The sequence below is a fragment of the Epinephelus fuscoguttatus genome, linkage group LG23, assembly GCF_011397635.1.
Source record: "Epinephelus fuscoguttatus linkage group LG23, E.fuscoguttatus.final_Chr_v1".
In the NCBI taxonomy this organism is placed as follows: domain Eukaryota; kingdom Metazoa; phylum Chordata; class Actinopteri; order Perciformes; family Serranidae; genus Epinephelus; species Epinephelus fuscoguttatus.
Genome location: NC_064774.1, coordinates 21,776,381 through 21,797,501, shown reverse-complemented (window position 1 = coordinate 21,797,501; position 21,121 = coordinate 21,776,381). Strand labels below are relative to the sequence as shown.

The window sequence follows — 21,121 nt, the reverse complement described above, 5'->3', positions numbered from 1 at the left end:
ACCAAGACTGTAATGTTACTCCATGTTAAAAGCCAGATTAAAAAGATAGGTCTTTAATTTATGTTGAAAATACAGAGAGAAATATATTTACAGTTAACCTGAGAGTAAAGTTAGGAATCATCCGAAGAGATTTTTCAGATATGGCCAGATATATTTACCACTTCAAAAAACCCACAGGCTTGAAATCAAATCCTCTTTATGATGATCATATCAGACAAATGCAAACATTATATTATTAGTTAACCAGAGGTATAATATAGAGCATTTCCACATAAAAATATGTAAGAACAACTCGAGCTATGTTACATATTTTGTTTAGTTACTATTCCAAATGTTTCCAGCAATGTTCAAACCCAAAGAAATCTGTAATTTTAACATTAGGTAACTGTGCATTTCATTTGGTTGTATGTCCAGGGAAGCACCAAATGATATGTTGATGATACATTATAAATTATACAATATTACAGAATTATACTTAATTGTATGGTTATATAGTATTTTGTTGCCATACAGCACTTTTTTTTCATTTGCATTCATTCATTCATTCATTTCATTGCATGCCATTGTTCAACACAGTAATCCAGTACAGACCCCATTAGATATGAATCAGTATCGGTCCAGCTTGCTATGATGTGCTACTATAGCAAGTAGCTCATGCCAGCCGCCAAGCTAATACATACATTCATTCATTAATTTTCTGTAACTGTTTATCCTGTTAAGGGCCGCGGGGGGCTGGAGCCTATCCCAGCTGCCATTGGGCAAGAGGCAGGGTTCACCCTGGACAGGTCACCAGACTATCACAGGGCTGACACATAGAGACAGACAACCATTCACACTCACATTCACATCTATGGACAATTTAGAGTCACCAATTACCCTGCATGTCTTTGGACTGTTGGAGGAAGCCGGAGTACCCAGAGAAAACCCACACTGACATGCGGACAACATGCTGCCTAATGATTACAGTAATTTTATAAATACACCCTACCCTAAGATTGAATTCAACACACAACGTTAGCTACAGTAGCTATATGGGTAGTCGACTTACCTAATTCTACGTTAGCAACTAATGTTGCGTTACTTGCATCTATTTCATTAGAATGAAATCACCCAATGTGAATAAATGTAAATAAAGACAACAACTCCCATGATCCCACACTATTCCACAACATCATGAAAATCTATCTTTTGTTACTCTTTTGATTGAGAGACATCCACCAGCAGAAATTGCACTGTGCATTGAACTGATTAGGCAATTATCAAAAATACAATCAAGTATTTAAAGCAACTATTTTCAGAATTTAATTGCTTAAGTTCTTAATCAAAAGACCTTACCTTGTTCCAACTGTTCTTTGTCGTAAGTGACTGTAAATTAAGGATTCATGGTTTTGGACTGTTGGGCAGAGAAAAAGGCAATGACATTTTGGGCTATGGGAAATTGCAATGGGCTTTTGCTAATGTCTTCCATAGACATAGAAAATGAGTAAGGGAATAATCTCTTTCTCTTTGCTGTCCTGAGTGTTATCTTAAAGGTACAGTTAGTCTGTTTTTGGGTGATTTTTTAAATGTGAAATAACACATTTGTATTGCAGCTTGTTAAATAGCTACTGGTGTGGTCTTCAGTTTATCTGCCCCTGTGATGTCTGTGGCTGTATTGTGGGCAATGATACAAATGACTAAGCAGAACTGCTGATAATATTGGATTCACTGGGTTTTTTTCATCAGTAGGTTGGAATATCTTAATTTTGCAGGTAACATATATTTCCATGAGCTTATTGCGTTATATTGTGATTTACATTTATAGACAATGTAAAGTTACGATAGCATGGTGAAATAGTTTATCCATATCGCCCACTCCTGGGAACAATACTCAGTCTGTCTGTACCACTAGCATCTGTTTTACTGTAAATTGCAGGACACTATCACACGATACTCTGCCTCTCCATTACATGAGGAAATGATAAAAGCATTTGGATTCATGCATTGTAGTTGACATTTTGCTGAAACTGTTAAGAAATATCACACTCAATAATAATTTTTTATGACTCCCTTGTTCTTTTAGAAGATCTTAATATCTTTTCTTTTTCTTCAGCAATACTGCTCAGCAATCACAGTGGACAGACAGTGACTCATATGTAAACTGGTAGTTGTGTATTTAATATGAAAAGTATATGTAAAAAACATGTAAAACAACTTGCATACTGTACTTTGCTCCTGGCGAACCCTCTCGCACCCAGGAGTCCAAGAGAGAACAAAAAGAAAGCCAGGCCTATGTAAAATATATGAAATGGCCCCTGACATTTTTCCATGAGGGAAATTAAATTACAGTGGTGACAAGTAACGCACCAAATGCCAAGACACACAGGTACATTATGATTTCCCTCATTTGTTTTTGAATAGAATTTATTTTGGTTTCCAGCTTGCCCTCTCGAGAGATGTTTATTTCAGGTGTTGTGTCATTGATAAAGCACAGTCACACATCATGCCTAATTACAACATAACACATTTGACTCTCACCCAATTCAAGGAGCACAGGGGCGCTATGTCAGGGGCCATTTCATATATTTTACATGTCAAGATGGCAGGAGGTGTTTGGTAGTAAATCAGCCAAGCCAAACGTCTTCTCTTGTCGCTTTTAACACTGAAATCTTGTATGAACACATTTGCAGATAGGTGTTTTTGTCATTGCTGTATTCCCAGACATGAACACTAAATGTGTATTTTGAATTTACACATGAAAATTCCAGTGCATTTTCGTTAACATTCCTAGTCTCAGTAACTCCCAAGCCCCTTCAATGCAGCCTTAATTTAGGATCCAGCTTAAATCAAGCTAATAGGTTCCATTTCCCTTAACACTCCTCACCTCCCATTTGTCTTTTTCTCCGCATCGCATGATTGCTGCGAGACATATTTTCTCCCCATCAACCACTGCTGTTACTATATCACCGGGCTCCGTTTTGCTTTAACTAGATGGAAAAGTCAATTAATTAAATCTGTCAGGTTTCATCCAGGCCCCTTTGGCACACGCACGGTTACTAAAATAACAAAAACAGCAGCATCGCTGATTAGTAAGAAAGTCGTTGTGCAGGAAACAGCGAGACAGTAATGAAGGAGTCTCCTTGATGTGGCTGAGAACAGAAGTTGCGGCCGCTGCTAGGCCCGCTAAATGTTGGCCAACTTATCTAAGGGAGTTATCTTAAATCCCCCTCAGAGTAAGTACCCTTGAAACGTCAGCACCATAATGTATCATAAGGCTCCTTCTGGAATACAAGACGAGTTGGCAATGCCGGACTGCCGCTCTGTCTCTCCTTTTTTTTTTTTTTTTTTACTCCTCTTCTTCCTCTTTTTTTTTTCATTGAACTGGGTCCAAGCCCGTCTCATGAATATGTATTTTATGATGTGTTCTTTTGGCGGTTGATAGCAGTTCCTGTACCTAAGCCCACACATTTTTTTTTGAGAGCAAATTAACGACTGTGATAGTGAAGTGTTTTTCATTTTATGTGATAATTTCTAAGTAACACCTGTGCAAGTAGTCGCTGCTTTATCGGTTCTGCTGTGAGATATGGCGCATTGAGTCTCACACACACTCGGATGCATGCACGTGGCGATACGCAGGGAGCTACAAATTCTCATTGTCTTCCATCATAAAAACAGCTTCTATCTCCTGCTACTTGCTCCCTGCATGGTTTTTGACACTTTGGGTGCAAACCTGCAAAAAAACCTCCATATGCCAACAATCATACCATGTGAGTGATAGATTGTCTCACAAGCTCTTACAGTTAAAGATGCTGCAGAGATTATACTATACTGCGGCAAAGCTGAATGCCATGAATTCAGAAATGTACTTTTTTTTGTTGGAGGTACAAGTGACAAAAGGGGTCTTGCTTGCACATACTATGGTCTTGTTTTAAACTTAACCTCTACTGGAAGGAAGTGTGCTCTGTTCTGTCATCAAGCTTGGAAATCAATCTAATACCCACTCTGCGCGTCTGTCTGCTTGGCTTTTTTAATGTTGGTGATTGCCATGAAAGGGAAATCTGTTATGTTGCATTTATTGCTGCAAAAAATGTAATGCTTCCGGCTGCAGCACTGTCTCAGTTACACTCCACTTGAGTACTCGTATTACAAAATGAAAGGACAGCTGGGCATTAGGGATGTTCCTGGCGACTAATTCCTCTGTTGACTAAATGAAAATTTAAATAAAGACTAGCTGACTAGTCTAAAAACAGGAAAACACTTAGAAAACAGTCAAAATTAGCACAATTTATTGTGTAGTGTTTGAAACATTGTCCCAAAAAATATTGTGTGCATTAAGAGCCCTTTGAAGCCTTTAATCACTTCAACAACCATGTCGGATTTGGGCTAGGGTTAGGTGGTTTTTTGTGCCATGTGGTATGAACGTGAACATGATGGCAAGTCAGTCAAAAGTTAGCCACTAAAATAACATCTGAAATAAATAAATTGCCTCTGAAATGTGGGGCACATTGAACCGTGGAGATTATCTGACAAAAATGACAGCAGTTCACTTGAAAGTTAATAAAACAACATCTAAATTATAATTAACTTTCAGAGGAATTAATTGCTGCTGAATTCATTTTCGAGATCAAACTACTGCCAAACTGCGCTGGTTTTGCAGGAGGAAGTCTCTCCAATTTCCCACCATGCTGTCCTAAAACTCCAAGTCGACTCGAGCGTTACCGCGGGGAGGGGGACTGCTGTCTGACGGCTCTGTAGCCCCCACTAGTGGCAGGCGGCTGCATGACAGTTAAGCGGCCTTGTACATCAATAAAACACGAATTGGTTTAACCAACTAATAATTCTGGTGCAGACTAGCGAGGGGGCAGACGTTTAATTGTTTAAACGTCTCATCGCGTGCATCCCTACTGGGTGTACATTGCAAACGATGGAAACCTTATGTAAACGCTATTGACGACCTTTGAATAACTGTCGATGAGGTCATCTGCCATTACTGAGGCATTGTATACAATGACCTCTTGGTGTTTTGGGAAGACTTACCTTGGGAGTGATCCCATACCATGTATTGTTTGTGGAGTCCCCACTGATTGCAAATGTATGCTCGTTCTTATGGTATTATTTTTATGCGTAGCTGTACCCCTCACATTGTTTCGTTCGTCCTGTTTGTCTTGCACTGTCTGTCCCAGGGTATCCAAGATATGTATGAGAAGCATACACACACCACTGATTCTCACTCCGCGGGGGTTAGTCTGGGAGGAGGCTCGGCCCTCTCAGTGACCCAGCCCCACCTCTGTCAGAGAGAGCACATTTGCAGATCCAGTGGAGAAGGGTAGAAATGCACTGCATCGTCCTGTATAATGTCTCTCTTGGCTGTTGTGCCTGTGCCTTCTATTTAGTCTGTGTCTCCAATTAAGAAATAGTCCTTCTGTATAAGCTTCAGGTCCAATTTGCCGCATGGACAGTGTATTTGAATGAGATTACTCCTGCAATAATGTATTTTTTTGTCAGGGGAGTCACAGCATCTGATTTGATGTCATATTTAATTCGGCTCCTCTGCAGCTGTCAGAGCGTTTTATTAAAAGCGCTGTTTACTCACAAGGATGTAACTTTGATCAAATGTACTCTCTCACATTGCTTTGAAATGTCTTAAAATACCTGCCAACATACTTCTGTGTACATATATATATATATATATATATACACACAAACACACACGCAGTAAATGTGGTTCAGCCGAGTTGTTCTAGCTCTAGTTTTGTTCACTTGTGGCCTTCTGCCAAGACTTAGCTGATGAGCACACTGCCTTTTAACCTCTTAATATTGCCCAAATGGTCTGTTTATGCAGAGATTCATGATAGGCTCCCAGCCCTTCTCTTAAACCCATTAATATCTGCTCCACAAAAAAAAAAAAGAAAAAGAAAAAATCTGATTGCTCTAATCTAGGATTTTTGAATAGGTATTAAGGGCTAGATTTTGAGATGGGGGGAATGTCACTGTGACACGGGGAGCACAACTCCATGCAGGGATGCACGTGGAGAGTCTGATGAAAGGATAGAGGTGTATTCAAAATGTACCGTCGGTATAATTTGAGATTTTGATGTCACTCAGCTTCCCCAGTGCCTTGTCCTTTGATGCGTCGCTCCCGCTTTGACCTTTTGTAACCAGATTTCCTGGCGTCCCACAATGGAATTAACTCCCCGCGATATTAAATGCAGTATGGAATGCCTAATGTGAAAAGGATAATGCTTGTGTAGAGGATGGCGGCATTTGTGCACTCTTGGGCTTGTATCGTTTTGCTGAGATTATATTTCTGCAGCAGATCATGGTTGATAGTAGTGGATAATAGAGGGGTTTGGATTGCCTAATCATTAAAGCTGACTTAACCTTAATATCATGATATGGGTTTGATGGGGATAATCCTGAATATCTCATCAGAGTATAGATGAAACAATCTTTTTATCCTCATCTAACAGTGTTTTCTAAAGTCATACTTGACTTATGGGATGTGGAGTTGCAAATTTTCACGCACCATTTTGTGAATAGCGACACATCCTAAGTGTTGATCTCACAGCAGTTGCAAGCCAACACCACGTAAATTTCCACTTGATGTTATTCATTGTATGTTAACTAGCAATAGCTTAGCGATGACTTCATCCAGTGTCAGAAGTTCACTGCTGACGGCACTCCCATGAGCTTTAGAGGAAGCCAAGGGCAGCTCTGGCTCATTCAGCCCGTCAGAGTGGATCTGGTTAGCCATTCTGTCGACTGGAATTTTGGAGTGAAGCCTGCGAGCACAGTAGTCGTTTCTTAGACCGTGCAAACACATCCACAGGTGCAACAACTCAAGCTGTGAAGTTATGGCTTGTGCCCACAGGAAAGGGGAAACACTGCCGCGTTTCTTATGTCAATTACCAACGGGCCGTGCAAGAATACACACGAGGTCTGGAGCCCATATGCACATGTGAAGACATATACTCCATACACCGCCAAAGCCCAAAGCAGCGTGCGCCTCATCGCTCACTCCTCATCTCTCTGTGGGAGTGATTTGCTGGTAAGGTGGGGGAGTTAACACATTGATGAGCAAACAACAACATAATACCCGAAAATACATTTTTGCGGTTCGCGCTGCCTTTAGTGTTTGCTTGATCACACCCGGTATGACTTCAGCTGACTGGAGATTGAGCAACTTGCACTGTGATGACAACTTGAAACCCACGATGCCATAAGGACCGCGCGCAAGGATGATAAAGCCACGGTGCATCCATCTGTTGTGTTTCTTACTGGAAAAGACAAATTGTCCCTGGAAATGAACAAAGAAGACAATCATGTAAAGTCTTCTGTTCGTCTAACATGTATGTTTCTTATTTTCTATGACAGATTACTAACAGCATCTGGCACCAGAACAACAGGACTTGTGGTCTTGTGGGAAGAGCGGCGCAGTGGAGGGAGCCGTGCCATAAAGGAAGCACCCGATTCGGGCATTTGCCAGCAAAAGACTGAACTCAACTGGGACCTTCGGCAGCGGGCGGTAAGAGGAGGAGGCCATGTGGACCGCACGCCTGCTAGTCCTCGCCAGCCTCTTCGCACCAGCCGCTCTGGGTGAGTTTGGCTCATTAGGGCTTGTGTGTGTTTGTGTGTGTTTGTGTCTACGTGGAGCAGATGCGGGCATAAAAACATACCTCTTGCATTTTGTGAGTGGCGTGGTTTGAAGCTGTATCAGAATTCCATCCTTTAGCTACTCAAGCGCCAGATTCTGTCAGCCAACTGCGATAAAAGCCTTTGACTTTATGTCTGTCTGGTTTTCTGTGTCTATCTGTGTCTCTTGCTAATTAGCAGTTTTTTTCCTCCTTAAACTCCCTGAAACTTTTTTTTCTACACTTTTCTTATGTGCACTCTCTTGTCTGTTCCTTGTCTCTGATTTTTTTACATCTATTTTTAGATCTGTCCCTCTTCCTCCCGTCTCAGTCTCAGTCTTGCTCTCCTGGCAATAGGAAATGAACTGAAATTACTTTCAAAGAATCATTAACACCGCTTTGGCTTTGTGGCGCATGTTTAGTATAGCGAGAATTGCAAGAGGAGTAAAGAAAAAAAAAAAAACGACTTCTTTTATCATTTCACGCATTAAGATCTTAAGATTAAGTTGCAAGGACTCTCTTTTCCCGCGTCTCAGTAAATGGAAACCGCTGTAGTTTTGCAGCGTTTCCCTTTGGCCTTCTGTGAATTGTTTCAGAGGCAAACTAAATTAAGTCATTTAAATTCAGATTAAAAGAAATCAGTGGTGGTGGTCGGGTGGTTTGTGGGTGCGTGTGGAAGTGTGTGTGTCGCGGATGGGGCGCTTGGTCACAATCAACTAGGGTTTAGATGTAGGGAGTGTTGGGAGTGGGGCAATAGCCCATAACAATGTTAATTTGATATGGCTAAAACCATTAATGGGAGATTTGAAGCTAATTGAATTGTTTTTGTGCTGTGATATCTACACAGGGTGGAGGCAACTGGGCTCATCATGCAGTGCTAATGAAAGCAGGCTACCCGGCTTCGTTAGCTTTGCCTTAATGCTCAATAGGAAGAGGTCAGGGGACAGCAATATGTCATGCGTCTCTCTATAGAGAGCTATATCGAGCAGAGGTTGAGATATTATGGAGCAGCTGATTTAGTGCAGCTCAGCCAATGACAGACCATCATGACCACAGGCTGCAGAATTAATTTTCAATAAGAAATTGCCATATATCCAGGTGCTTGTTTTTTAACACATGTACATATGTTGTCAGTTTTTAATTACGTGAAAGAGAACAAGTATTTACTTTTTTGCAGGCACCAGATTAGTGTTCTCCAGAGGTGTGAGTTTTTGGTTTTAACTAGCTGGGAACAAAGCAGTTAACATGGATGGATGGATGGATGGATGGATGGATGGATAGATAGATAGATAGATAGATAGATAGATAGATAGATAGATAGATAGATAGATAGATAGATAGATAGATAGATAGATAGATATAAAATTGTCCAGGACTGAAATACTCAAAAAAGCCATGAGGCTTATTTCCATTGTAGTTCTCTGTTCCAGTACAAGATGGCAGAATAAATATTCAAAAACACATGCAGACAATAAAAATTTAGGCATTTATATACCTACGTATTATTTAACAATAGATTTGAGCACTCCCAACATTGCGTCGTACCAACATCCATGATAGTATGCTTAAGTTTAAATAACTAAATAACTAACTGCTACATTTATGCCTAGTGTCCACACTACTCCGGCTTCTGGAACCTAGGGGTGGGTGATATGGCCCTAAAATAATTTAATGATATTTCAGATTATTTTTTTGCTAACGATATTCTTGATAATATGAGAAATTAGTTAAAAAAAAAAAAAAAATCAAAAATAGTGTTTTTAATTTAAGAAAACAGTTTTGCAACCAAACAAGTAATAAGTTATACATGTTAACCTAACAGCTTGCCTTCAAATCAGTAAAAAATAAACAAAAATGATCTCTCTTTTCTTTACTAACAACAGTAACTCAGAGTGAGATTCAGATTCTGTATACAATATTAATAGTTCAACAAAATAAAATATACCACTAATTACACATTTAAACAGTTCACAGATACAAAAAAAATGTACACCGGAACCATATGTTTATATAGATCACATGATTTCCTTCTCTTTTAGCAAAATCCTAAATCATAGAGTTGTTTTTTTTTTTTTTTTCCACCTGGACCTTTATGCTCGGCCACTTCTCCTCTAATCATCACACTGTAACCTGTGACAGGCTGTTATGATACCAGAACTATTGCATATTCACATTTATGTATTTTTTTGTCAAGCCCCAAGCGTCACATAGGTTTACATTACTCATTTGATGACACCGACTCCTTCGTGCGCGTGGCAAGACAGTAGGGGAAGAGACGCTGTGCTGCTGCCAGAGGAGCCGCTGAATGAGTTCCCTCTGCAGGGAGGGTAACCCGCCGTACCTCACTAAAAGAGTCTGAGAAGTCTGGGGCTGTTGATAAAACATTCAGGATGCCACAGTTTATTCCACATTACTGAAGTTAGTCCTCTTTTTGGAACCACTGCAGAGTCTAATAATTTTGCTGTCAGTCATGCTTGTTGTTGCCATGTGTAACCGTATGATGTCAATATGTCAACAAGTCAAAATATCGTGAGCATCACAATATAAATTTTTCCTGATATTAAAATATATACCGTTATTATCGCCAACGACATGATATGGCACACCTATTGGAACCTCTGCTGAAACACTGCTAACCCTGCTCCTGTAGTGATGTGCGGGTCATCCCACAACCCTCAGGCAGTTTTGGTAAGCTTGAAAGTATGACCAGTTTCAGACAGACGGGTTATTATGACTGAGCAGCGTTTTGAGTATATTACTAATAATTTACAGAATCATTGTGCAACTGTCCATGTCCTACCTTCTCTTCCCCTTTTGCTGTCTTCCTCTCTGTGTGTCTCACACAGCTATCATCAAGTTTGTTCATATATGTCAGCTGGGTTATTGATGAACACATACACTTGCAGGTCGGGCATGGCGGCTTGCCTCTCATAACAGGCGGGGTTGGTGCGGGTTTTAAAACACCCTAACTCGTGCAACACTTGACCTTGCATTTGATTAGCATTGACTCAAAAACGTTTCCTACAACAGATGTGTCAATCACACAGTGTGTAAGCATCTCTTGACCCATCTGTGTGAGTCTTCTGTATGTCTGCTGCATTTTAGCTGCACTTGGTGACTTTTTTATTTTATTTCAGGAAGTGTACATTGTTTTCTCACTAGAAATCTATTGTCCACAAACACCATCGGAAGAAAAAGCATTTAAGCTTGTCTTGGGATTAAAGAGATGCATATCGATGGCCCATTGGCTGGATGAACACTAACTGTAGGACAGCCAGCATCGGCCAATTAGAAAGTGTCACGGGCGATGGATGTGAGGCGGTTTAAAGAAGATGGACGTCTGAGAAATGCAGCTGAAACGTGTCCACCGCAGACACCCAGTGACAGCCAGTTTATTTAAAGGAAGTAAGTTGTGTTTTTGCACGTTTTAGCCCATTTACCACGACTCTAATGTACTTCACATTAGTGCGGTGGTACTTTTTCCAAGAATACCGTCGTTTTCTGGATTGCTGGCAACATTTTCCTACCTTCCAGGCCGCCATTGCTTCTAGCGTATGTCCGTGTGGTGTGAAAGGGTCGGAAAAGGCATTCATCAATCTTAAAAGCTGTTTGAACCATTTGGAAAAATGGTCGGCAGCAATGCATGCATGATTTATCATAAATGGGCTGAAACATGCAAAAACACCTGCGCAGTCCTTCAAATCAATCATTCTGCTTTGTTCATACCACAGCAATCAATCACCCATTGATCCCACAGGAATAGATGACAAACCATTTATTAACTATGGTTTTTGGTGCTGTTACAAATGCCCTAAAGGAACCACACTTGAGCAACACCAGATTAAGTAGTTGACATCCCACGTAAATAATTTGGCAGTTTTACGAAGACAAAAAAAAAAAAAAAATCATTTAGCAGCCAACCTCGATGCTATAAGCAGAGCCGGCCAGATGTTGCCAGTGAATTGTTCTGCAGCTGGGGAAGCTTGAGTGGGAATATTCACCACGATGTCATTGTGCACGTTTCTCCCTGAGAGTGTTGGAAATGTGTACTCCAGGGGATGCTGGCCTACTTTGGGAACTACAGTCCCTTTTGTCTATACACAGACAGGCACAGGCATGCACGCACACGTGCGCTGATGAAGAGCACTTTTTCTGACGCACATGTCAAGTTTCACGTATAATAATCACAACATGCTTGCAGAAAAATGCACACACACACACACACACACATGTTTTGTGTTATCAAGGAGCCTGTAATTGAAGCGGTGCAGCGTCTTGTCCTTTCTTGTCTTTATTTGTATGTCAACATGCATCCGACTGTCTGACACTTAACACTTGTCTGAGGAAAATGAGGAATATTTCTGGACAAGCATGATAAAATAAAGTCAATGATAGAACGCAGCTTAAGGAGCGGTGGGGATTTGTGGCTGTGTGTGGGTGGAGTTGTGCGTCTGCGCTTGTGTATGTGATCCCTGTGTGTGTGTGTGTGTGTGTGTGTGGCTACAAAGTCTTGCAAGATTAATAAAAAAAGTTCTATCACAGATGCTGTCACTGGGTTGAAAAATAAGTAAAACGCACCCTTGTCATTGTTTTGGTAACAGTGAATAACAATGAAAAAACAATGTCCCAAACACTCTGGCCACGCCTGAGTAGCACATTAATCATGCGTTTCTGTGCATGTAAAATGCTCCAGGAAGGATTTTGTATTCATTCCACTTAATACCACCCCATGGAATCGGAGACATAGCGGCTATAATGGATGATGGGCTCGTGGACCAATCCAAGAGACGAAAGCGTGAAGTCTGACACATATTTTTCATGGTCAGATACTAGTGCATACATCAAGCCTGGAAGCAGATATCATCCTACCGGGGGGAATAGGTACGTAATGAAGGATGGATGAGACAGCGGGGCAGATGTATGCCTGACGCATCTGTTCGGCATATGTGTGTTTGTAGGTTTTTGTAGCTTTAAAACAATGTCAGTTAAGTGGCGTTTCTGCAAAGACGGCAAAGAAAGACCCCTTCTTTCATCCATACGACTCCTTGCAGAGTACACAAAGTTGAATCCAAGCCAACATGCACCTTCCAAACACCCTCTGTTGCTCACATTGAGGTATCAGCACCAATACGCCAAGGATAGCTGCATCTAACCAAACAAGGGCATTAAACCCTAACGTCGGTCTCACTGTTCCCGTACGGATCCACTTAATTAATCTCCTTGTGCCAGGGCAGCAACTCCATCCGCCAAGGCATCCCTGGATTTGCCTAATTTGCTTAATTAATTAAACAAATGATTTATTTGAGCTCCTATTTCAAAGCGGTAGAAAGTTCTTTGTAGAGCCCACTGAGGCATGTACTGTTTTGTTGCAACTGAGATGCCTCTTGAAGTATTGAAAATAAGTGGGCTTTGGAGTGGGTGGGTGTCAATCATTCATTTGCGGCGGCATAATGTACAGGCAGATACAGTGCCTCAGCGCTGGGGTAAGTTATATATGCGTTTGAATGTGACATTAGATTAAGAAAATAACTTTCAACACTGTCTGTGTTTTATGAAGGTGAAGGAAGCGATGATTACAGTTACATTGTTTCACTCTGGTGAAAGTAAACAGAAAAAAATACAGTTTAATGACTGTTGGAAGTTTGCAGCCAAATTCTCAATAAGAAAACAGGCTAATGTATTTTGAGGTGTCATATGAGTGGGTGGTGGAAGGCTACATAAGTTACAGAAGTGAGCCGAGAGAATTGGGAAAACTTTGTGCAGTGCTATGCATTGTGTTCAGATCGCAACTACCAGCTGATTCCCAGTGACTACAGACACTTAGTGCCAAATTGGTCCAAATTATGGTTCCTAGTGTTGGCAGGTGTTAGATTAAACTTATATTTTTAGGACAGCCACATAACAAACCTTATAAGTTAATAACACAGCAGTTTTTATAGTGTTTCAGGTCGGGCACAAGTCAAGTTTTAAGTCAGTATTCACTATGCACTATGCATATCTATTTTACAAATGAGAACACAAAGTTTGTCTTTTGATTTACATTGTTATCTCCACTAAATTGCATAGATTTTACTCACATTTTGCATGGCATGAGGCGATATGAAAATTTTGAGTCACAATTATTCCTTCCAACATAACCGTGATTCATGATATTATTGCATTAGTCATTAAAGTATGCTTCATGGCACTAAAACATACTGAAATTATTTAACCTTACATTATGTTAAGAAACAAATCCCGGGCAGGAGACACATCTTTTTTCTTAGTGAAAATCAAACCAGGCAATGGCATCATATCTTTCAATATGAAATATTCCATTGCTTGATCAAGTGAGGTTGATGTGTGTGCAGCCTGTTTTTTGCAGAATCTTCTTTATTGTCGGTTTTCCAGCCGTCTATTTGGGTGCTAATCTCGATATTCACAATTAACTCGATAATGGAATTCACCGATCATTTTAGTGTTTATTTATTTATTTTTAATGGCAGTCCGTGATAAAATCACATATCATCCCATTCCTAGAGCCAAATATTGTGCTCACACAACATGTACTAGAGCAGGAGGATATAATGATGATAATAATAATGATGATGATAATCACCATCATCTTTATAAAGCGCTTTTCAAAACAGAGTTACAAAGTGCTTTACATGTCAATAATTAAAACAGACAAGATATGAAAACAACAACTTTTTAAAGAACTGATAAAAAACTTGTGTATAAAAACAGAGGGGAAAAAAAGACAGTTTAATGTACTTACGCATATGAACTTACAGATAAGGAGAAGACTAAACTAAATACCTCAATGTTGATATTGCGATGAAATTGTGGATATAATTTCTAAGTGGGTAAAAGCAAATAAAAAAACAGCTACAACAGTATGGTAAGTTCGGAATATTACATCACTTTGCTGTAACATCGCCTTTAAAACCAGGAAGAGACAACACCTAAGATAGTACAGTATCCTTAATCTAAGACAATAGCAATACAAACTAACGAGGACAGTGAATGTCATATACAGTACAGAGAAAACAAATTGATGCTGTATCGTATCTGTGTGACAGTGGCCTTAAATCATGCCAGACAAAATGCAAAAAAAACAAAACAAATACAAAACCAGAAAATGGTTCATATACCAAATGTATAGCTGTAGATTTTTTGACAGCCACACTAGAAGCTCTGTGAACCGAGGGGACATTAATGCCTGAACCAAATTTCATGGTATTCCATCCAATAGCTGTCACAATATTTCACTCAAAACCACAAATGTAAACCTCATGTTGAAGTTAGAGGGAAAGTCAGGGGTTCCAAAGTCATTACGGTTCATCCTCTGGGGCCCATGAATCTCTGTAAAGAGGCAGTCTATCCAACAGTTGTTGAGGTATTTCAATCTTGACCAAAGTGGTGGACTGACACTGCCGTTCCCAAACTCTTGTTTCCAGCCTCGTTTGTATGTTTATTTAGTTAGAGCCCAGTGCCAGTTATGCAAGATAGTATGCCTCATTCACTTTGGATAAGGCCCTGAGAATGCAGCATCCCTCAGACTGGAGCTTGGAATGTGCACTGTACTGCACATACTGGGGCAATAAATGTCAAGGCAAGGCCACAAAAGCACTAAACTGGCGCTAGCTGGAAAACGTCAGCTTGTGCCCGCTGACATTAGTACGTCCCTGATGCACAGTCACTGCACTTGATCTATGCTGGCATGATAAAACAGCACCATCCGTGATAATAAACTTAAATCAGTTTAGTCTTAAGTGTGGGCATGATTAGACAATAGAGATACAGTTTAAACTTCTGAGTAGGAGAGATCTGACTCAAGATCCAGATATTTTAATCTCACAATAGAGCTATTCATCATTGGTAATATGTATAGTTTAAATAATTTTCTTCCTTGACTTTCACATAAAAGTTTGATGGCTTTGAAAACGGTTTTGATGAGATTCTTAAAAATGCCTTGGGTTTAATGCTTTAACAGATTTTTTATTTGCAACTCCTTTTTCCTGAAAATGGATTATGTCTTTTCCATAAGCCACACAAGGCTTCCTGAAAATAGATAATAGTGTTGCAGTTAGGGAAAAAAAATTACTTCGTTTTTATACCTGCCCTAAGGGTGGCCTGCACAGCTGTCATTTGGATGCCAGCTTATTTCATAGCTTCTTTCTGAATGCAATTTTTTTTTTTTTTTTAGTTTTTGCTTTTGTATAGCAGTTTTAGTGGGTCTCGCTTTGTCGGGACATGCGGCCTTATTCCAATAGGACTGTTAGATTTGTATTTAAAGTTAATATACTGGGTTTAAAATCCACTTTTCTTTGTATTCAACTTCGATTCTCACTTCCATGTTATCCCCAGTAACATTTTGTATGGCATTTGGCATCGCACACAGAAATCCCCTTCTCTTTTTATGCTCTTCTATAATGAGTGAAAAATCAATACCTGCTTGATATGGGGAATAAAAGAATGGCCTTTGCTGCCCATGGCACAAGTAGTGACTGCTTGACATTGCCAAATTGCTGTCAGAACTTGCAACCCAAGAGAAATGAATGACAGCAACATTAAGAATGGCAGGGTGGGGTTAAATACCCCTGCATGTTTTATAGGTGTCCGTGCTAGGACCTGTGTATATCTTCCAAATAAATGAATTAGACTCCCCATTCATTCAGGTCGGTTGCACAGGCATAATTTGGTAAGCGCTGAATGATGCCATTTAAAGTGGACTTGCAGCTGGCTGAATGGTGTTTAATGAGGACAGATATTGACAGCAAGGTCAAGTGGCAGTGGATGTTAGTTTACATTAGGCTGCATAATGTGCGCGTGCGTGCAGTGCACGTATGTGTTTGTGGTGTCTGGCGGAGAGGAGAGAGAATCGCTTAGTAACCCCGCAGACCAGCTCACAGGGCAAAATTGGTGGGCGTGCAATACCACAGGGTTTCCCACACTGCATAACAGCAGGGGTCAGGCAGTAATTTGGGGTGTGGGCGGAATGTGAGGAGCAGGAAGGGCAAACAGAAACCACGCGGAGAGACAATGCAGCGACCTATGCTTTACTCAATTTATGAAATTAATTACTTTTTTCCTTCCTACTGTGAAATGTATACCAGCAGCATATGCTTCTCATCCCTCGCCTGTGAAGCAATCCAAAGCGTCCACATACATGTTTGCATATGTGACATCTTTGCATTTTGACAACATGCTCAGTGCTGTGAAAACTGGGCAGATGATTACATGTTGGAATGTTAGGCACTACAGTGCTATATATGCAAATGTATCAGCTTTGTAGGCATGCCACCCCCCACTCCCCCAAGCTCTGTTTCAGCCATAAGGCTTTCACAAACATGGGTGAGGTTATGACAGTGCGTGAGTGAAGCATGTAGAGGCTGTCGCGCCTCCCCACCCACCCACCCACATGATGAATTATTGCTGCAGCAGTACATGATTATAATACATGCCTGGAGGCTATACTATATGCATATTTGCTAATTATTTAGATTACAGTCTCCCCTTTTTAAACCACATGTTGCTAATAACATGCCTTGGTATTTAGATTTTTTAATGAGTTTGTGTGTGTGGTGAGGAAAGACGTCTATTAAGGATGTTTATCTCGGCCTGTCAGAAGATTCAGCATGTATCTGGGTAGAGCTGCCCCCCTGTTAGTCAGCCAAATGTTTATTGTCCAGAAAGGTCATTAGTCTGCAAGATTTCATTGGTCACTTAGTTACAGAAAAAAACACAAAACAAACAAAAAAAACCCACGTGAAACTCTGTCAGGAGCTGCGACTTGTCAATATAAATCAAAACCTTTATGACTGGACTATGTGGGAATTTAATTTGAAAGGACAGACAGGAAGTGGCCACGCTCAGCAGTCAGACAAGAGTCACGTTAATTTCGAGGGCTGGTACCTGCAGTTATTCCGCAGGCTAGTTCAATCAATCAATCAATTTTATTTATACAGCCCAATATCACAAATCACAATTTGCCTAACAGGGCTTTACAGCATACGACATCCCTCTGTCCTTATGACCCTCGCAGCAGATAAGGAAAAACTCCCCAAAAAACCCCTTTAACGGGGAAAAAAAACAGTAGAAACCTCAGGAAGAGCAACTGAGGAGGGATCCCTCTTCCAGGACGGACAGACGTGCAATAGATGTCGTACAGAACAGATCAGCATAATAAATTGAGACAGAGAGAGAGAGAGAGAGAGAGAGAGAGAGATGCAGGACGGACAGTAGCTTACAACAACATTATTGAAAGTAATAATATTATAGTTATAGTTCTGGCTACTGTGGTACAATATGTTGAAAGTATGTATTAATACCTGGCAGTATAAGTGTGACAATAGTCACATGTGTATAATAACAGTAGAAGTATGACTAATGACTAATGATGGCAGCAGCAGCAGGAGGCATCTGGCAGGACCACAGCAACAGCACAACCACACACGTCACGCTGTCCAGGCACCGCTGTGATATGAGTTAATCTGAGAGACAGTGGAGCACAAAGGCTCCGGAGAAGAAGCCGAGTTAGTGACACCCAGAATGGCCGAGTTAGCAAGATGCAGTAATAGAATACCAGAGAGAGAGAGAGAGAGAGAGAGAGAGAGAGAGAGAGAGAGAGAGAGAGAAGAAGAAGAAGAGAAGGTGCCCGGTGTATTATAGAGGGGTCCTCCGGCAGACTAGGCCTAAATCAGCCTAACTAGGGGCTGGTACAGGGCAAGCCTGAGCCAGCCCTAACTATAAGCTTTATCAAAGAGGAAAGTCTAGTTAATAACATTAAAATATTTTCTTCTTGATTATACCAATGTGACTAAAATAAATCAAATATTTCTTTAATTTTTATTCAAATAGTAAACCAGAAATGAGATAAAAAAAATTATAACAAGTGGTTTCCCCCTTTCTCCAGTCTTTGTGCTAAGCTAAGCTAACTGGCTACTGGTGGTAGCTTCACATTGAATAGAATATGTATAGATTTTCTGATCTAATTTCCTCCAAAACGCGAATGAATGTAGTTCTGAAGATGTCAGACTATCCCTTTAAGATACAACTGCACATTGTGGAGACGGTTGATGCAATGTAAATACTTCCACTGTACATGGTGTTGAAAGCAGATATGTGATGAGGGAAAGCAGCTAGGTAGCAGGAGAGCAGCGAGTCATACACAATCTCTCTCTCACACACACACACACACACACACACACACACACACACATATATAGGAGTGCAGAGGGAGAAGAGAGTTACTTGGAAAGATGACCTTATCAACATTTTTTTTTTTCCTGAATGTCACACAGACTTCAGGTCGGAGCTGGTTGTGTATTGATGTTGCTGAATCTCTCTCTCTTGTATTGTTTTTTTTTTTTAGAGACAGTTCATGTTTCCACCTCTACAATCTAACTAGCTAGCTAGCTCTAGCTTTGTTTGTCCTTCTTTCACATTTGACTGTTGATCAAGTTGTCGTGTTTTTGGCACTGTTCGGTGACATTGAGTTACACGGATCTTATTTCAAGGGAAACTGCCCACTTCAGCTTATGTAACATGTTGTTTAATGGTCACACAACAGCACACAGTGAAATGCTTTTCCTGTTGTCCCAGATGAAATACACTGGTAAGGTGGCCAACAAGGGTCCAAAACATTGCCCTGAGGAGAGATGTGCTGCAGTTTCAGAGACAATGCCAATTCAAAAACACATATGAATATCCAAAATAAATACAGCAATGGAAATATGCTGCTAATGAAAATAATGTGCTGCAGAAAGCCTTTTCAAACACATTAACTGCAAACACGCTGCAAATACAGAAACACTGCAAAGTCAAAAACACGCTAACCCTGAAAACAAATGCAACAGAAAAATGCTGCATATCCATTCAACGCAGAGAAAGTTCTCTAGGCCTCTAGGGGGAGCACTGCTTAATTTTTTGACTTAACAGAGAGACAAAATGAGAGCATGGATAAGTTAAGTGACCTGGATACAGCATTGAAGGTGAGGCCACATTCATTCCTGTGAAGGTTGCTCAGTGGCGCTAGACACTTACAGTTGCTGAGCATGGCCAAGTGTGACCGAACTGCTACCTTCCGCTGGCCAAGCTGGCTACTTCTGGGCTAGTGCTGCATTACCTTGAATGGGGATAAAATGATTCAATGGTATGGCTCTTGTAGACTTTCCAAATGTTATTCGGCCAAATTGATGTTGAAACAACTCATTTTGTGGGGGTTGTGTAACTATCAAATATATTCATCCACTGATGTACAGACGTCTCTTTCACAATGTAGTCTATGGGAAAAAGTCTTTTTGGGTCACAGGGCATCAGGTGACGGTGTAATTGCACTGTTTGGCCACTACAAACAGCCTGCCGCACTTCCTGGGGACCTGGATGAGAAAGTGTTTTTGTGTGTGTGTGTGTGTGTGTGTGTGTGTGTGTGTGTGACGACATAACAGGTACGCATTCTTTTGAAAATTTGGCCTTCTTCTTTTACAATATTCCAACAGGGCAACACATTTGCATAGCTCCCCCTAGAGGCCCGAAGGACTTCTTAAGGTGTTGATTCAATTTCCAGCAATTTTCTGTTGCATTTGTTTTTTGGAGTTTGTGTGTTTCTGACTGTGCATCATCATCATGTTTGCTGTGAATATATTTCCTCTGTCTCTCTGCAGCACATTTTTTTCATTTGCAGCATGTTTCTGCTGTTGCATTTTTTTGGATTTTTGTACATGTTTTTGAATTGCCATCATTTTATTGTCTGGACACATTTTGGACTGTTGTTGCGCACTTGCCCTCGTTGACCACCGTGCACTGGCACTGATGACAGAGTCAGCTTAATCGTACCCTGTCACGAGAACTAGATAGCAGGCGAAGCAAATGAAGGGCATATTGTTTTTAAAAAACTGTGTTTAACAGTACAGTAACAGCACCTGAACAACAGTCTCTCTGCTTTCATTTGCACATTGATAAATCGTCGATAAATCTCTGTTGTTGTAAATCTTATAGACTTGTATTTTTCGATGTATAAGGCGTTGTTGTTGTTGTTGTTGCTGTTGTTGGGAGCAATTGAGGGCATTAGAGAACTGCAGAGGGAAATACAGGTGCCTTCCTTAATACGATTCAGAGGACAGAGTGAACCTTTATTCGACCAACAAAGAGAATAATTGAAAAGTAAAAGGGGTAAAGGATTAATTAGTAATTGTTCCCTTTGATCTCTCTTTCTTATGCAGCACTCGAGCTATCAGGGTGAATTTTAATGTATTCATACACAAACAAAGAATACTAAAGATCTAATGCCATTTGCTTCAAACTAAAGTTCACCACAGACGCAGCAAAAACCAATTACGGGCAAGATGGTGTGTGACCCTGCTCTTTCTTCCCTCAGCTCGGTCATTGAATAAACCAAGCATGCACAGTTACTGGTGATTTTGTCTCAGCGAATCAATATGAAGTATTGTAAAGTCTGCATTTGGAGCAAAGGGGTGGGTGGGATCAAATGATACTGTGGCACAGATTAGCCCATGAGACCTTGGGGA

General features: G+C 40.5%; 1 protein-coding gene across 4 annotated transcripts in view; it reads left to right on the top strand.

Moving 5' to 3' along the window:
• LOC125883407 (adhesion G protein-coupled receptor L3-like) overlaps positions 1-21,121 on the top strand; it is a 277,555-nt gene that overhangs the window by 69,076 nt on the left and 187,358 nt on the right. For all 4 annotated transcript variants that reach the window (XM_049567671.1, XM_049567670.1, XM_049567668.1 and 1 more), the window contains exon 3: positions 7,354-7,575. In XM_049567671.1, the coding sequence (XP_049423628.1) occupies positions 7,521-7,575 (55 nt within the window). In that variant the 5' untranslated portion in view covers positions 7,354-7,520. The remainder of the gene's footprint in view (positions 1-7,353; positions 7,576-21,121) is intronic.